This window comes from Terrapene carolina, unplaced genomic scaffold (assembly GCF_002925995.2).
Source record: "Terrapene carolina triunguis isolate 2854851 unplaced genomic scaffold, T_m_triunguis-2.0 Scaffold227, whole genome shotgun sequence".
Classification (NCBI taxonomy): domain Eukaryota; kingdom Metazoa; phylum Chordata; order Testudines; family Emydidae; genus Terrapene; species Terrapene triunguis.
The window spans coordinates 799,968-818,301 of record NW_020664578.1 but is presented as its reverse complement, the minus strand read 5'-3'; the positions used below and the strand labels follow the sequence as shown (position 1 = coordinate 818,301).

The 18,334-nt window shown below is 56.4% G+C and overlaps 1 protein-coding gene across 1 annotated transcript in view; it reads left to right on the top strand.

The window, feature by feature from the left end:
• The window catches only part of PEAR1 (platelet endothelial aggregation receptor 1), a 54,906-nt gene that overhangs the window by 21,127 nt on the left and 15,445 nt on the right, over positions 1–18,334 (top strand). The window contains exons 2-8 of the mRNA XM_026656303.1: positions 10,244–10,339; positions 11,558–11,662; positions 12,272–12,372; positions 13,711–13,803; positions 15,589–15,835; positions 16,109–16,232; positions 16,783–16,919. Of these exons, the coding sequence (XP_026512088.1) occupies positions 10,245–10,339; positions 11,558–11,662; positions 12,272–12,372; positions 13,711–13,803; positions 15,589–15,835; positions 16,109–16,232; positions 16,783–16,919 (902 nt within the window). The 5' untranslated portion in view covers position 10,244. The remainder of the gene's footprint in view (positions 1–10,243; positions 10,340–11,557; positions 11,663–12,271; positions 12,373–13,710; positions 13,804–15,588; positions 15,836–16,108; positions 16,233–16,782; positions 16,920–18,334) is intronic.

Below are 18,334 nucleotides of genomic sequence, written 5' to 3'. Positions count from 1 at the left end.
TTCCCCGGGGATTGGTGGGAGCTGGGGGGATCGAGGGGAGCTGGGGGTCTCTAGTTGGGGAAACGTCGGGCTCATTTGAGGACAGCTCTGATTGAAAATGCCGATTGCCCGGAAGAAGCAGTACAGAGCGTTGGAGGAGATGAGAGTAAAGTGGGTGGAGCTGCAAACAGCAGGCAGGACAGGTGGACGGTACCAAGGGGATCTGGAAACATGGCCGGGAAATGACTAAATGAGATTCAGTTGCGGGCTGGGGTGACGCAGCTAATCCCAGCTTGGGGGAAACCAACTTTGAGGGCCAGATCCTCGCTCGGCCAATGTCAATCAGTGAAGCTGCAGTGAAGTCAATGGAGATGTGCCAGTTTACACCAGACCCCTCCAGCACACTTCCTTCCCAGGATTCGAGCCAGGCTGCCGGGAGGATTGTCACCCCGCTGGGCCAAAGTCACTACATTGCCACTGACCGGCTGTAACCTCGTATCCCCACTGGGCGAGAATGTTCTTGGGGCTGCCGGGAAACCCTGAGTAACCCTGGGACAGACTGGCCCGTGGGGGCTGACACGTCAGCTGGTTTGACACCACGTTCCCGCTATCGGCGACTCAAGGGGACGCGGTTTCAGCGTCCAAGCTGGGAGCTTCGGGGTCCCTCTCTGGAGTGAATCCCGGAACCCTCCGGGCCTGATTCTCAGTGACGTTAAGGGCCCTCTAGGCCACCCTGGTAGTGTGTAGCGGCCTTAAAGTGGGTGGAAACAGCCACCTAACAATCCCACCCCCATGCAGGGACCTGGAGCCAGCATGGAGCTGGCATAAGAGCCCTGCGTGGAGCCCTTCTCCAGGCCACCGGTGTAGGAGAAAGTTCAGGGCCGAGGCTGGAGGAGCACACCACACTGCAGCCACTTAGAGCTTCCCAGAATGTAAGTTAACTGACTTTGGGGCCCGCATGGCCCCAGAATACAGGGAGCCCAATGGTGGCTTAAAGCAATACCCCATCCCAAGCGCAGGGAGGCAGTAACTGGGAATCAGGCTGTTGGCGAATCTCAGCAAGGGGGGATCAGCTCCTTTTCCTCCCCGACCCCCTTAGCACCTCCAGGATGGGGAAAGCCAGGGCACTAGAGTGTGTGTGTGTGTGTGTCCCCGTCCGAGGGCACCACTTTCCCACACTACCTCCAGCTGGTAATGGGGAAGCTCCGGGGTCACTTCCTGTTTCCAGCTGGTTTAAATAAAACCCCACAGCAACGTGGAGGCCTTGCCGAGCCGAGATTAATGGGGAGGATCGTCCTGTTCAATTACACTGCCTGATGCAGTCCAGATGCACGCTTTAAAGGGCCAGCGAGTCGTTCTGTTGCTGTGCCTGAGAACGCTCCCGCCGCAGGCCGGGTGAACTGGGACCAGCGTCCACGTATGTTACCGAGAATGCTTGGGGTGCCCCACTGGGGTCTCACCCTGCCGCCTGTCGCGCTGGTTTAGAGCCCACTGGCCCACCTCGTACCTGCCACAACAGATCAATGCTCTGGCTGGAGCCCACAGGATCCCCGGCTACTGCCCCAGATTAGACCCCTGGGCTCAGCCCCACCCTGTGTCACGGGGGATCAAGGCGGCATAACTGGCTCAAAGCCAGAGGAATAAATGCTGCAATGACAACAGTGCTGAGCTGTCCCGGTGGGGCATTCAGAGGAAACGACCTAGGCAGGATGGCAGAGGGTGGATCTGGCTGATGAAGGGATAGGTGGATGGATAGATACTGTGGAGGAAGAGGTGAGTCTATGGGTAGGTAGATAGGTGGATAGATACATGCTGGAAATGGAAGGCTAGAGAGATTAGATACATGATAGAAGGTGCAGGGGGGGTGAATAGATTGATAGAGGAGGCATATGGGGGTAGACTGACCGAGGGGGTGTATGGGGCTAGGTAGGTACATAGATGGGTACGTATGGGGATAGGTAGGTAGGTAGATGGGTACTATGGGGATAGGTAGATAGATAGATGGGTACGTATGGGGCTAGATAGGTAGATAGATGGGTACGTATGGGGATAGGTAGGTAGATAGATGGGTACGTATGGGGATAGGTAGATAGATAGATGGGTACGTATGGGGCTAGGTAGGTAGATAGATGGGTACTATGGGGATAGGTAGATAGATAGATGGGTACGTATGGGGATAGGTAGATAGATAGATGGGTACTGTGGGGATAGGTAGGTAGATAGATGGGTACGTATGGGGATAGGTAGGTAGTTAGATGGGTACGTATGGGGCTAGGTAGGTAGGTAGATGGGTACTTATGGGGATAGGTAGAAAATTGTTTCCATAGGTGCAGTTTTTGGGCAGACGATAGCGGAAAGGACAGGACCTGACCTACACAAGCACGTAGTAACGCCTTTATTCTGTTCGTTCTCAGCAGGTCTTGCAGACGACACAGCGACTAGGTGGTGTGGTACAGCAGGGCCACGGAGCAATGGGAGAGTGCGTGGTCCTTTTGAGCACCGGGACGTGGGCGAGCGCTCGCTCACTGCTATAAGCCCCTCCCCCAGCCTAGGGAGATAGGGAGGGGCTACTAAACCCAGAACCCAACAAACCTAAAGGGGTGCTGCAGAGAATTGAAAGACCAGAGAACTGGAGGAAGGGAGACTCCCTCCCCCAGTGTCAAGGGCCGAGGGTAACCCTACCCAAGGGGGAAGAGGGTAAGAAACCCGCAGGGGTTGAGAGGGGCTGGGGCTCAGAGTGAGAAGCAAACCCAGACTCCTTCCCTGCTTCCCTCCTCTACCACCTTCCTGGGCCACTAGCAGGGCCCTCAGTCCCCCAAGAGCAGGGGCAAGGGGTGGCATCCGAGCCCCCAAGAAAAGCACGGGACCCACCATACCAGCATTGGCCATTCTGCCACAGTGGCAATGTCACATACAGCTGCACATGGGCCAACATGCATCCTGGCTGGCGGTGCTCCAACGCCCCCTTTATCAGCCCCCTAATGGGCTAGCTAAACGAGAGTCTCCTTTGCCCCCAGCCCTCCTCGGTAAGAACCATGCGGCTTGGGTGCTGTGGCTTAGATGTGTTCTAGCACATGGTCCATCTGGTGTGGTATCCCCTCTGGAGATCTGCCTCATCTCCAGCTCCCTCCGCAGGCTGGCTGGTGCCAGGGGATACAGAGAGCCAGGGTGTTGCAAGTTTTCGAGCAGAGGCAGCGAATTCCCCAGTGCACGAAATTGCAGGCTGCTACCCCAGGATGCAATGGAAGTGGGGGAGGGTTTGGGTTGGGCTGGTCCAAGCCCCCCCCCCCCCCCCCCCCAAGATCGGTTGCCCTTTAAGTCACAGCTTCCCCAAGGATCCTGGAGGGAGCTCCCGGGCCACGGGCGGACCACAGTGCCTGCAGTCGGCTGGTTCCCACCCTAAGCTCTGTTCCAGAAGGCCGGGGCCTTTCCGTTAACAGCCCTTATGCTCCTGCTTTGGCCCCATCCCCTAGCTGGCCGAAGCAGTAGCCGATCATGTCTCTGTCTCTCTCTCTCGGGCGGAGGAGCTGTGGGCCAGTTGGTTTCCTAACCTGAAGCTGTCAGCTGAATAAAACGGTGTCCCTGGGGCAAAGCAAGGGGAGTGGCTTGGGGAGGATTCGAATCTCTGTGAGTCCTGCTGGCCTTGTGTCCCCTCTCGGGTTAACCTGGCAGGGTGTCTAAGGAGACCCCTGGGTAGTACAGGAAGTGGGGCTCTTCCTCCACAGCTGAGGCTGATCCTGAGTTTCGGGTAGTGGCTGGGGTGCTGTTTGGGGGATGAGATGTAGAACCGTACAGAATCCCAATTCTCTTTTTATAAGCGGAGGTGGCAGACCTGATGTCCTGGCCAAATTCCACTTGCCATTGCGCTTTCAGTTAGATCCCGGGTTCTTCTTCACTTCCTGCCCTACACGGTTGTGCAGCGTTGCTGTGCGCCGTTAAGCAGCAGGTGTGTTCCACCCCAGCGGTGGCTGCATTTCAGGGCTGGGTGAGTGATTCCCTCCAGCGTCGCTGTGTGACCTGATAAACAGTGGATACGTTCCGTACTTCGGTGCCGGGTGGTCGCTGCAGGTATAGCGACAGCAAAGTCCTTTGGGAGGTAGGGTGCCAGGCATGATGTATTTACGGTGTTCCACGGGGAATCTGTTGCATTGATTGGGAAGGGAGGGGTACCTACCAGCTGGCAGCATGGTCAGAGCTGGCACTGCGGCTACTATTGTGCAAGCCTCTTCTCTCTGATGAATTAAAACATTCCATCCATGTCAAGAAAAGGGTGTGTGTGTGGGGGGGGAAGGAGTTTTAAACGGCACGAATCTGGTTGTGATTATTAAGACACAAGGGGGCTGCTGCTGTAGATGGTGCATGCTCAGCGGTCCAACCCAACCCCTGGGAAGCCAGCAATGGGTTCTGATCCAAGCCATCCTGCCAGCAATCCAGCCCCAGGGGTCAGCGCTCCGACACGGGGGCGGTTCATCGCCCTTCCCCCACCTGCCTGCCTGGAGCCACGCCGTGTCCAGGAGGGAGGGAACTGGCTCGTTCCAAGCTGTTGTTCTTATGGAGGGGTCCCACGACTGGGGTGGTCTGCGTAGATGGGGGGTGGGGGGGGGGGATCATGAGTCATGTGCAGAGGGGAGCAAGCAGGAAGCAGCAGCCTCTGGCCCTAATCAATTGCAGGTGTCTCCGGGGGCTGCTGCTTCAGTGGTTGGGAACGTTTTAAAGGCACCAAGCAGCGCCTAACTCTGCAAATAGACCTATGGGAGGCAGTGTGGCCTAGTGGCTAGGCTAGTCCACTGGCCATTGGGAGACCTGGGTTCTATTCCTGGCTCTGTCACTGACCTGCTGGGTGACCTTGGGCAAATCATCGCCTCGCTCCGTGCCTCAGTTTCCCCTCCCACCCTTCGTCTGTCTGGTGTCTCGTGCAAGCCCTTTGGGGCAAGGATGGTGTCCGTGCAGCGTCTGGCACAAGGAGACCTTGATTTCAAGGTGCTGCTGTAATGCAGATAGTAATGAGGGGCCTACGGCTGGTGGAATCTGGTCTGGTGGATTTCGTTTGCCATGGTTGCCTGTGAGAGGCGCTATTGCCTGACCCAGAGCCCCTGGATCCAAACACCCATCACGCTTTGAGAGAGCTCGGGGTCTGGATCCGCTCCCATCCCCTCCAGATATCAGATAGCCTCTGCTATCTCCAGTCAAAGCCTCAGATTCAACCCTACTCCCCCCCCCCCCAGCTTTGAGGCAGTTTGGATCTAGACCCCACCACAATCTAGACACCTCTTAATTTTGGGGGTGCCTGAAATCGGAACCCAGGCCGGATCTCAGGTTTGCAGCTGTCTCCGATCAGAACTCTGGATCCAACCCCTTCAAACGCCGGATCAAGAGCATTTTGCTGCTCGGGGCCCAGCAGGTCTCCTTGATCCTGGGGGTGAAAATGAAACACGTTGGAGCTCTCCCACTTTTCCCGTCTCATCCTCCTCTCCCCAGCCCCAAACAGGACAGATGCCCCCTGCTCCCCACTCCCCCTTCCCCCCTCTCCAGGGACAAAATCTGAACACCCCTGTCGCCGGGTGAGCTGGTGGCGAGGCCAAGGGGAGCGGGATGGGGGAGGCTGGTTGGCGCTGCGGTTCCCTGGGGCAGGGTCCTGCCCTGACTCCCTGCGTCCTCCGGGAACGGTTCGGGCAAGCCAGCGGCTCCGGCCTGGGTCGTGGGCCGGGAGCAGAGGCGTAGCGAGCGCCCTCCGTACCCTCCAACCGGAGGGGGCCCCGCAAGGAAGGGGGCCCCTAAAAGTGGCAAAATAAATACCGCATTCCAGTTTCTGCATTGTAAGGGGCCCCGCCCGGACATATGTTCGGAGGGGGCCACCGTTCGGAGGGGGCCACGTTCTTTGTTGCTACGGCCCTGGCCGGGAGTTGTGGCAGAGCAGAGAGATCGTTCGAGGGAGGGAGGCGGACGAGCGAGGAGGGCGCAGATGAAGCGCTGCTGGAGGTCCGTGCGCAGGACGGGGCCCTGGGGGGACAGCGGAAGGAGGGGAGAGGGCGGAGGCCCAAAAAAGCGCCTGCCTCAGCAAAGTGCCGATCTCCCTGCTCCGGCCACAGGGAAGGGTGGGGAGGCCGGGCACAGGAGCCGGGGGTGTGGGTGGGCAGGGAGGCCATGTGCCCACAGTGGATCCCGCTCCGAATCTTCTAACCCACCCTCCCCTTTGGGGGAGGGGGTGTGTGGGGCTGCTGTCAGTGGGACGGTCCCGTCCCCTCCCATCATGCGAGTGTGGTCTTTTTGCCTTCCCACTGCTACAAGGGGAGGGGGAGATGGGGGCTTTTCTTTAAAGGGAAACGCGCAGCTCGTTAGAGCCCTTGGGATCCACCATCGTTAATTGACTCTGACTTTGTCGGCATGTTGAGCCGAGGAGCAGGGCCCGTCTGTACCCACACCTCAGCCTGGCCGTGCACCTGGCATGGAGTGGCTAAGTGACTCACCCAAGGTCACACAGGGAGTCAGTATCAAAGTAGGGAATTGAACCGACGGGGTCCTAAATTCTAGGATGGCACCCTAACCACTGCTCCATCTAGTCCAGGATTCTCTCTGTCACGCTGGCCAGCACCAGCTGCTTCAGAGGAAACCTTGCAGGAGGCAGCTATGGACTAACTTACTTCCTGACCCCTATCAGGGAGACATCGGCTCGAGCCCTGAAGCAGGAGAGTTTATATAGCCCTTCCTGTCTAACTCAGCCTCAGTTAGACCTTTCCGAGCTCATCCAAGGCCCTTGCCCCAGAGTAGCCTTTCTTCTCCGAGCCATGTTTTCCTCAGGCCAGGCAAGACCAGCTCCGAGAGGAAGGGACTGGGTTTCTATCGGCTCTTGCAACTTAAAGTCTGTGCTCGGCCTGTCGGAGCCAGATGGCTTCTTGATTTAAAATCTACGCAAATCATTTTCTAATTATAGATTCCAGCCAGGGGCGGGTCTGCCCCTGGGGGCTCCGGGTGGGCCCGGAGTTGTGTGTTGTTTGCACGGAGTAGCCAAACGCTCATTAGGGGATTTGAGAGCCCGCCCCCACTCCAGCTTTTTTCTTTTTCTTTTTAGAAAGTTTTATGTTTTTATTCTAGTCTCGCACCCTCCAGGCAGCCAAAGACTCTTTCAGCCTGCGCGGGCGCATCGCCCTGCCTTGTACCATCTGAGACCACTTTGCTATGGAGAGGCAGCGGTCCTAGTGGTGAAAGGAAGGCACTGGGAGACCGGACGCCTGGGTCCTCCTGCATCACCAAATCACTTTGCCTCTCCGGGCCTCCTTTTCCCACTCGTAAAAATATAGATAACGATATCTAGTGTGGCTCAATTGGTTACGTTTTACAAAACGCTTTGAACTCCTAGTGGGCACAGGGCTGATTATTATTATAATATTATATCTATTATAATGCACAATTCGTTCACTCTCTTGTTACCCTATGATTCAATCTGTCCCTCTGCAGCAAACTCATTTTCCCTTGCCACTGAACCTGGGATTCTCAGCCCAGCCCCCTACTCTCCGCCTGACCCCACCGCCCCAAAGCCCTCAGTGCCGATGCTGGATTTCTGCAGCACATCGCCCTCCATTGGGACTGCTTTGCTAGCCAAGTACAGGGCGGGGATATGCCTCTTGGCCTGGCTGGCTCGGTTCTCCAGTGCAGAGGACGATGCTAGAGGAATTGTTAATGTGCACTTTATCCAGGGGGGTTGCGTTGCTGTGGGGACACGGCAGTTTTGAGCCTTGCCGCTGGCCCTCACACAGCGAAAAGGGGAGCCTGAACAGAGCGTGCTTAGAATAAGCCTTTGCCCTTCCCTAAAGCCTTCCATGCAAGGATTTCCAAGTGCTAGCCAAGCATTACCACCATTGTGCAGGTGGGGAAACTGAGGCACAGAAGAGGGACGTGACTTGCTGGCGTGATAGAGCCAGGAATAGAACCCAGGAATCCTGACTCCCAGATCGCCACGTACCTTGCCGGGGTCTCTGCTTCACTGATACACCTGCCACTGATACACAGGTGTAAATAACAAATCAAGGCTCAGCACAACTATGAGGCAGCCTCACAATTGTGTGAGGGGAATGAGGCCAAGTGGGGCCAAAACGCAGACTGTCCAACTGAGCTGCGTCTTCTCCTCCTGTGCTGGGAGGTGGGAACAGTTATACAGTTGTGCCTGGAGGTTTCCGTCAGAAATCAGGACTAGAGCTAGGCAACATTTTTCCACGGCAACTTTTTTTCCAGTGAAAAGCTCAGATTTGGCGACACGGAAACATTTTGTTAATTTGCGTCAGTTTCATTGAATCGTTTTGTCAGGGAAAAAAAAGAAAGACATTCTGGAAAAATCCCAGCCGTTCACTTTGGACATTTTCACAAGGCAACAGTTTGATTTTTTTCCATTCAAAGCCGCTGGCCATTTAGAAAATGTCTTTCATTTTAATTTTTAAAAAATGAAGGAAAAAACCAGGAGCAAATGCTCCGAATGGAAACAAAACTTTTTGTGTGACCCAAGGTGATTTTTTCCCCCTGGCTTCTTGATTCACTGAAAATATCAAACAAATTTCGGCTTAACCTGAAACACGTTTAAAAAAAACGTTTTTGGACTAGCCAGTGAACTACGATTTGCCCAGCTTGACTCAGGATCCTGTTATAGCTGGTGCCGCACATGCATATAATGAAACAACAGGTCCTGCCCCAAAGAGTTTGGCGTCTACATACAAGGTTATATCCACACGGCGGCTTCAGCAGGAATTTCAGCTCAGCTAGCTTTGATCGTGCTAAAAAACAGACCCCCTGAGACCCGAGGTACGTACTTGGGTGTCTAGCCAAGGCTCCGGGGCTATGTTTCATGAGCTAGCGTGGAAGGAACAAGCGCACGCATGTCTGCCCAAGCTGGGAATTGCTCCTGCAGTGTAGACAGACCCTAAGACAAGAGGCAACGAGCAGCGTCCGACAGAGCGGGGTGGGACGTAACGGTGAGCTCAGGCCTGGCGACAGGGACCGAGCAGGCCTGCTTTGTTCCCAGCCGGGACGTGGCGTTCTTAGAAGTCTCGGGCTGATGCGGCCCTTGCCGCCCGCCCATGTGGAGGTGCCATCAGCCGGGGTGGGAGGGAAGCATCTTCGACACAACCTGCTTCCTGTTTTCACACCGCGCTTCCTGCTCCGAGCTCCCAGCTGGCTGGCGGGGAAGAGGCTGGCGTCAAACACGAAAAGCCAGCTAAGAAAAGCGCCCGTCACGCTGGGGAGACGGGCTCGGCCTCGCGCTTTCATCAGCCCCGGTGGCTTTCCCCTCCCGGTTTGGGGACTGTCAGTTTGGCTAGAATGGAAGGATGGGGCTCGGAGACCAGGGGATGAGAGGGTTGTAAGAACCTACCTAGAGTGAACGCAATGCATTGGAACAAGGATGGTCCAATGAGCAGGGGACCGCAGCGGGGCTGAGGTTCTGGGCTCCGTTCCCAGCTCAGCCATGGATTCCCTGTGTGAGATCTTGGGCCAGTCACTTAGGGCAGATGTGTCAAGGTTGGTAGGTGTCCAACATCCTGTTGCAGCGGGGAGGGAGGGGTCAGTAATTACTCTGGAGGGGCTGGTGTGATGGGGGCCATGCGCACAGGTCGGTTGAATATTCAGTGATGCTGAAATTTGGGATTTGATTTTAACCTCAGCACAGACACAGGGGCTGACCACAAAGGTCACAGCCAGATCTGAACTCAAAGCCGGCGGGGGGATGGGTGGCGTTGTATATCAACATGCGCAATCTAGTTGATGTTGTAGTGAACGAGGTTCTAACGAGTGGCCAGCCCCGTTAACTTCAATGGCCTGCTACTGACTCACTGCGGGGGGATTTACCCACAGTGCTAGGAGCTTGTGCTTTTGATGCCTTTGCTCTGGGTTCGATCCTTGTTGTCGGCCAGGGTGTCTCGGTGGACTTGGTAACAGCTTGTTCTGTTTGAACTGGCAGCGTTGGTTTGGGTCCTTCTCTGGCTCAGTTTAGGGCCTAAATAAAACAGGATGTGCCCCCTTTCCAGGGGTGCAGAGCAACCTTGCATGATTCCCAAAGCTTCTGGCAACATCTGCAGGTCTAACACAAAGTGGATAACAACCTACTACTGCTACCAGCTAACAAAGTTCGTCCTTTAGCTCAAGGAGCAGAGCTTTGTGCTTTGGCCTCACTACAAATCCTGTAGCATGGGCAGCCACCTCTGTGATCCTCTTGACAGTAAGCTTCTTGGGCTTTCTTCCTCGTTGTCAACTCCTCTTCATATCTCTCTCCTCCCACCAGGATGAAGCTGCACGTGGTCCTTCTGCTGGGTCTGCAGATGCACCTGGCGACCTCTCTCAACCCCAGCGACCCCAATGTTTGCAGCTATTGGGAAAGGTAAGGAGTGGGGGGGGGCAGGGGAGGGCGGGGAGCCCTGGGGTGAAATGGGCGTGTGGTTCCGGGCCTTCCGCTCTGCTCCCCTGAGACCTCTCGGTGGGCGTTCATCTCCGATCCTTGCAATGGAGCCTTTCTTCCTCGCTTGCTTTCTGTGTTGCTTTCTCCGTTGCTTTACCTTACTCACCCTTTTTCTTTTCATCTCTATCTCTTTCGCCCTTTTTCTCCTTCTTATGTCTTATTTGTATTGTGTCGCACTTGGGAGCCCCAGTCGCGGACCAGACTCCCCTCCCCCCAGTGCTAGGCGCTGTACAGACACAGAACCTAAAGATTGTCCCTCTCCCAAGAAGCTTAATAGAAGACACGAGACAACAGATGGAGACAGACAGTCAGATAGGGAGTACAAGGAACCACTTAACATGTTAACCCCTTTTGCTTGTGATCCTGTCAGCTTTGGTTACAGCTGTGAGGGTGTCTGGCCTCCGGACCCTGTTCTGGGCTAGGTCTGTGTCTGTAAAGAGTTCAGCACTCTCTGTAGCGACAATACATGGTAATATTTGGAGCACAGCAGGGTTGGCCTGACCAGCGTTTACACTGTCACGTACAGAGGAGCTGTTGGTCCCAGAGGTGTGGCTATTAACCTGAGGCTGTCTCTGTATCTACGTGGAAAATAGCCCTTTGCCAGGGACTGAGACGCTCCAGGCTGTAATGATCCCTCCATGCCTCTAGAGGTGCTGGTACCAGTGTTGCCAACCCCCAGTCATAACCCCCAGGAACCAAAAAAAATATGAGATTTTTTAAAAATAATAATAATTTGTCTCCTGGTGTCTCAGCCTTTAGGGGGTCGCGATTTCAAGCTTTGCTCCACAACCATGATGGCTAGAAATAGCTTGCCTTTTTTAAAAAAAAGGCTGTATGTCCCCCATAATCTCATGACTCCAGGAGCTGGGGCTTTATGAAAAGCACCAGGAGTTGGCAGACCTTGCCTCATTGCAGTCTGTCCCCAGGAATAGGGCAGGAACCTTGTGTTTCTGCTCCAAAGGCACCAGCTGCTGCCATGAGGATGCTAGGAGAGGGACTGGACCCCGGGTGTCCTGCATGGGAGGCGCAGAGCCCCTGTCACTAAGCCACAGCCCTGCCACAATGAGGAGAGTTGAATCAGCCATTTCCCTTGGCCGTCCTTGGGCTGCCACTGAAGTGGCTCTGTCTTTTCCCCGGCAGCTTCACCACGGCGACGAAGGAGTCCTACGCCCACCCCTACGCTCAGGCCTCCAAGGACTCGTGTGATGGAACCTGGAGTTTCCTCAAGCCGTGCACCCAGCACAAGTAAGGAGCGCCCCTCGGCCTAGGGGCTGTGGCAAACGTCCTCTGACCCACCACTCACTGTCCCCAAGAGTTCTCTGGGAATCCCACGGGCTTACCCCAGCACAGCCCCTTGGCAGCAGGGTCCCTCAAGCTGACCCCGCTCCTAACAGGCAGCAGTGAGTTCCACTGTTTTGACCCTGCTACTAACAAGCAGCAGTGAGTTTCAGAGGTTAACATTAGTCTGTTCCCATTTCGGTGAGCTCACCTGGAACCAGTCTGAGGCAGGGAGGCTCACAGATTAACTCCAATATTATCTCGTTGCTGTTTGCTCTGCTGGTTAGGAACATGTGGCAGTGAGTTCCAAAGGTTAACACCAGAATTATTGGATAGCATGGCGCTCCACTGATGAACTCCTACTCTACCCTGGGGGCTGGGTAACCCACACTCTGTCCATATCAGTCAGTGCCATATATAGCACGGTGGCAGTAATCCTGACATGACCTCACCACAGTAAATTCTCTGGGTGAGCCCTAGCACACTCCTGGGGCGGTGAGTTCCCCAGGTGTGATTTGTTCTCTATAAATGTTCTGCATGTGGGGGTCACTCTGCTTTTTACTCTGTGTGGCACAGGATTGTGTACAAGACAGCGTACCGACAGGCGGTGAAAATTGACTACCGGAAGAGGTACCGCTGTTGCCAGGGCTACTACGAGAGCGCAGATATTTGTGTCCGTAAGTCCGTCCCCGACAGTCATTAATGGGCCCCAGGGGGCGATGCTCCTGCAGAAATTGAAGGGGTCTGGTGGCGTTATTCTGCCTGGTGGCCTGCGGTCAGACCGGGGCACAGGACTCCTGGGTTTCATTTCCAGCTCTGTAACTGATTTGCTGTGTGATCCTGAGCGACGTTCTCCCTCCCCCGCCCCGTGCCTCAGTTTCCCTATCTCTAAAATGGGGGTCATGGTTCATTTTCCTGTCTGCTTAGCCCAGTTCTCCTGGCCCCCTCGCTCCCCACTGTGTGCCCTGAAACAAATCCTGGCTCCCCTGCGCTCTGAGAAATCATACCTCTGTAATGGATTCGAGAGACCCAGCAGCCCCCGGCTCATCCAGCGAGCGTGGCCTCTGCCAGGACCCACCCCAGAGGGGACGCACATTCTATACAGCTTGTTGCTGTTCGTCCTGTCTGGCACTCCTTGATCCTCCCCCATCCTTCCGGCCCGCTCAGATTTCTCTCCATGCCACAGGTTTAGTTGCCAGCTCTCCTGCAGACACGTGGCTCCAGGCCACCTGGCTACCATGGGACCCTTCTTGGCCACTTCCAGCTGGCTCCGTGCTGGGAAGCCAGCATGCCCCGGGCCTGATTGAGACCAGGCTGCCTGTCCTCTGGCAACTTTCCCTTGATCCCCACAGACAGCCCCCTCATTCCACCCCCTCGCCCCAGCAGACTCAGACCAGACCATAAATCATTGCTGTGTTTCATCAGCTTTGCATCCCTTTGGCCAAGCCGGGGGCGGGAGGTGATTGACTCTGGGAGGAAGCAGTGGAAGGCTCCTCTATGGAGTGGTCACTATAGGGGGCTCCCACGCTTTCCTGCAGTGGGTTGCGCTGTGATTCAACTCACTGGTGTGGTCCCCTGCTGCAGGTCAGGGATTAGGAAGATCCGGGTGGGTGATCCCTGGCGCTGCGTGGCTATTAAACAGCTCCCAGGTTATCCCCCACCTGCGGGGGCTGCATCTCGGTGCTGGGGGAGCAATAGCTGTGCAGTATTGCCGAGCACCGTGCAGGGGGCTGCATTTCCTGAGTGCTCTCTGAGCAGCGTTGCTGAGCGCTGTTGAATAGCTGCCGTGTTCCACCCCAGAGGTGGCTGCATTTCAATGCTGGCCGAGTGATCTCTGTGCAGCATTGCTTAGCGCTGTTACATAGCTGCCATGTTCCACCCCCGAGGTGGCTGGGTGATACCAGTCTGTAGCATTTGGGGATGAAATGTGCCTTGGAAATGCCAGGTTAGACATTAATAAAACAAGATCTTGGAGAAGCCCGACTGAATCCTTCTGCTTGCCACCTTCCCTGCAGCCAGCTGTACCAAGGAGTGCGTCCACGGGAGGTGCGTGGCTCCCGACCAGTGCCAGTGCGAACAGGGATGGAGGGGCACAGACTGCTCCAGCAGTGAGTACCACAGGCTCGGCCCCTTCACCGCGGGCTGGGGTTGGCGCACCTGGGCCATTGACTTATAGCTGAAGGGGGTGGCTCTGCCCCCAGGAGCCTGGCCGGTGATTTGAGGGTGGGGGAGTTGTCACTTGCAGACACCCGCGGGCGGGTCGGCCGGAGGCAGCAGGCGCTGGGGTGACCGCTAGCCGACGGGGGGTTCTGGGGGTGGGCCTGGCTTTGAACTGACAAAGAGGCAGAGAAGAACTGTGGTGTGAGGGAGAGGGGCAGAGTGGTGGGGGAGGTATGGGGTGAGGAATGGGGGTGTTATGGAGTGAGGGGGCGGGGTTATGGGGGAGAGGCTACGGAGGGAGGAGGAGGGGACTGGGGGTTTTGTGGAGGGAGGGGGGGAGGTGGTGGGTGGGCTAGGATTTAGGGGACACATGAGGGGGGAGGCCAGCCATCAGCACGCCAGGCACCGTAGGTACTTGTGCTAAGGCGGGATCCCGCCTGGCCAGCCCTGGCCCCTCCTCAGCCCCCCGGCATCCCGGCCTGGGCCCAGGGCGGGTGGGGCCTCCGCTCCCCCCTCCACCTGCAGCCAAATTAAACCCAGACTCCGGCTTCTGAGCCGCCACGTCCTTCCCCTGGGCCCAGGGGCCCGAGGCAGTGGGTTCCCACGCACCGGGGGCGGCTCCCGGGAGCTGGGGGTCATTGGCTGCGTAGGAAATGCTTGGGAGTGGGCTGCAGCCCATGGCCCAGACGGGAGGGGAGGGGGTTGCTCAGGGGACCCTCAGCGAGGGACAGCCAGTTGTGGGCAAAAGCCCCACTGAGTCACTGCATCCTTCGGTCTGTCTGCCATGGCTCGCTCTTTCTTTCTCTCCCTCCCTCCCTCCCTCCCGCTATTCATGTCACGCTCCCCAAACAGCAGCCCCCGAGCCTCTGCGTCAGGGGGAGTGGGAGGGGGCGCAGGACCAGGGCCCTTTGCTAACAGCTGAGGCTAAGAGTTCTGATCCATCTCCAGGACCGCCGAGAGCGGGTTCGGGCCCCGGTGAAAAATTTGGGCAGGGCAGACCGGCTAAACAGGGCCGACGAGAAGGGGGGGGAAGCCGGGCCCCGGGCCCCCTTCCGGACCGCCGGGCCCCGGTAATTTGTACCAGCTTCCCGCCCCCTCTCGTCAGCCCTGTCCATCTCCCTTAGGAAGATTTCCCCGGATTCGGCCTAAACCATCCCTGTTTAAATTCCCTCCCCTTAACCCGAGTGACCGCCCCTGGTCTCCCGCTGAATAATGCCACCACTTAAAACAATCAAGCAACCTTTTCCATGTGGCAGCTTCCGGACAGATAACTAGCACATGGTTTGAAAGACGCAATAACGATTAAGCCCTCGTTAACCGAGCAATCTGTTTAATGGGAAGCAGCGGGTCTAATGGGTGAGAGTGGGCGGGACTGGGAGTCAGGACGCCTGGGTTCTGTTCCCAGCTCTGGGAGAGGAGGGGAGGCCAGTGGTTAGAATAGCGGGGCCTGGGAATCAGGACTCCTGGGTTCTATTCCCAGCTCTGAGGGGGGGTAGAGTGCTTAGAGCAGGAGACTGGGAGCCAGGACTCCTGGGTTCTATTTCTGGCTCTTGGGATGGCATGTCCCATCTGGGTGCCTCAGTTTCCCTACCTGTAAAATGGGGCTGAAACTCTGACCCTTCTTCCCAGGGCTATGGCAGGGCTTCGTTCACCAGGGCGTAGGATGTGCTTAGAGATCGTCCGCAGAAGGGCAAAGGGTTGTCATTGCTACAACAGTCACTTCCTTCTTCCAGTGTGCGATGGCCGGTCCTGGGGGCCCCGCTGTGAGAACCCCTGCCAATGCGGCGATGGGGGAGCTTGTGACCCCCTCACCGGAGCCTGTGTCTGCTCGCCCGGGTACAAGGACCCCATGTGCAAAGTCCCCTGCGACCCAGGCACCTACGGGGAGGGCTGCCAGCTGGATTGCTCCTGCAAGAACGCGCTCGAGTGCCATGGAGAGACCGGGGCATGTCTGTGTCAGCCGGGATTCACCGGCACCTAGTGAGTGCGGGGAATGGTTGGCTGGCCTGGGCAGTGGGGGGTGGGAATGGGACACAGGGCCTCTCCCCTCTAGGGGATGCTGGTTCCGATCCGGCCCCAGGGCGGGGGTTCTGGCTGGCCCCGGGGGTGGGAATGGGACACAGGGCCTCTCCCCTCTAGGGGGCGCTGGTTCTGACCCAGCCGCAGGGTGGGATTTCTTTAGCCTTTGGTGAGAGAGAGAAAACTCTGCAGCCTGGGTCCGTCTCCCTCACCCCTTTCTCCCTGTCCTTCCAGCTGCGAGGCCCAATGCCCCAATACCTCCGACGGGCTCCATTGTCCGGCTTACTGCCCCTGCCAGAACGGGGGCATCTGCCACCCCCCAAACACCACCCACTGTGTCTGTCCTCCAGGATGGATGGTACGTATTGGGGGGGAGCGGGCAAGATTCAAACCCCGGCCCACCGGCCTCCGGAGAGCAAAGGGTCAGGGCGGGACAAGCTGGGGGCAGAGGGGTCCTGCCCCCTTTGGTTTGGACTCCTCCCCCGATCACTGCGCCATGCCCCGGCCCTCACACCCGTGGGACCCAGCCGGCCTGGACCGAGCCCTGAGCTGGCTCCATGCGGCGGCGTGGGGCGATGCCGCCTCTGCCACCTTCGTGTTGCCGTGGGGTCTCCGGCTGATCCGGCCCTGGCGGCGTGAGCCTCGCTCGCCGTTCAGCCTCCTCGGGGCTGCGAGATGCCCCCAGCTGGGCGAGAAATGGGCTGTCAGCCTTTCCCGCTCCCACGCACGCTGCTGACCCGTGGCCACATTCAGGCTTGGGGTGGGTCTGGGGGGCACTGAGCGGGGACCATCCCCTCCAATCGCAGGGGAAGAGGGAGACCAGGCTCCGTGGTGCGGGGGCCCCCACCCTGTCCCCTGGCTACCCCAGAGAGAGCATTTCCCTGACACTGCTGTTCCGTTGTCTGCAGGGCACCATCTGCTCCATCCCGTGCCCCCAAGGGAGGTACGGCTCAGGCTGCCTGGGGGAATGCCAGTGCCACAACAACGGGCTGTGCGACCCGGTCACCGGGCGTTGCCAGTGCGCTCTGGGCTACACCGGAGAGCGGTGAGTGGGGTCGGGCAGAGCGACTCCCTGCAGCCATGGAAAGAACCGTGTCTGTGTCGGGGCTAGCAACTGGCATGGCTTAGAGGGAGATTCCTCAATCAGTGAGGCTTAGCTAGAAACCTCAGTCAGGTGGTCTCCTACTGAGCCCCTTGCTCGCCTAAAGCCGCCCCTCTGTGATACACCCACATGTTCTCAGGGTTTGTCTACACGGGGAGTTAATCTGGATTAAGTTAGGGTGGGAATTTAAAGTGTTGTCTATAGCTATTCTGGAGTACCTCCCTGTGTGGACACTTTTATTCTGGATTAAGAGTAGAGCTGCTTGGCAAACTGGATTTTCATCCTGTAAAAACAAGTCAAGATTGTAACAAAAAAAGCACCTGAACTTGGGACAAGAAGCCAACATTTTGAAATTTTTCACGCAACGAAATTCAGCACAAACATTTTGATCATTTTTTTTGTATAAAATCATTCATAGCAAATAAAGCACCTTTGGAAAAGAAAAGTCGTTTCAGAATGAAAAATCGAAACTTTCCATTCCGGAAATGTCAAAATGGGACATTTCAATGTTTTCAAAATCATTTTTCCAATTTTTTCCCCCCAAATTTTGTTGAAATTGACGTGATTTGGTGAAAAAAATGGGTTTTGTTGAAGGGGCGTTTTCTGACAGAAAGCTGGTTAGATGCAAAATTTTCGACCACTTCTAAATGAGGCCACGTGTCCACTCAGGGCACTGCGCCACAGAGCAACAGTGCTGCTTAGCGCCGAAGTGTAGACGCTTCCCGCAGCAATGGAAGGGGGTTTTCCATCCCTGTAGTCAATCCACCTCTCCCAGCGGCGGTAGCTGGGTCAACGGATGATTCTGCCACTAATCTAGCTGTGTCTACACCCAAAGTGAGGACAACTTAACTACAGTACTCCGGGGGGTGAATTTTGCGCACCCCTGAGCTGTGTAGCTATGTCCATCTAACTTTTAAGTGTAGACCAGGTGTAAGAATGATTTTTCCAGTTGAGCTTAATCCGTTTCCAAAGTGGATCAAGCTAACTCAGTAAAAGGCGCTCTTATTCCAGAACAGTGTCCACCCAGGGAGTTATTCCAGAATGTCCCTGTGTAGACAAACCCTTGCACACACCTCACATTTTTACTGGTATAACTTACCAAGGGCTGTGTGGGGATTCTCCATCCGGGCAGCTGGTAAATCTAGATTGGCTGTTTTTCTAAATGGGCTGGAGTTCACACAGGAGTTCATTCAGGGCCCTTCTCTGGCTTGTGCTACACAGGGTGTTGAACTGGAGGATCACCGGGGTTCCTTTTGCCCAGTCTGTGAAGTCAGTTAGCAAGGTGGGTTGTGGGTTTTTTGGCCAAAATAATGCTACCACCATGGACTCAGTTATACCAGTATAAAGATGCCTTACCC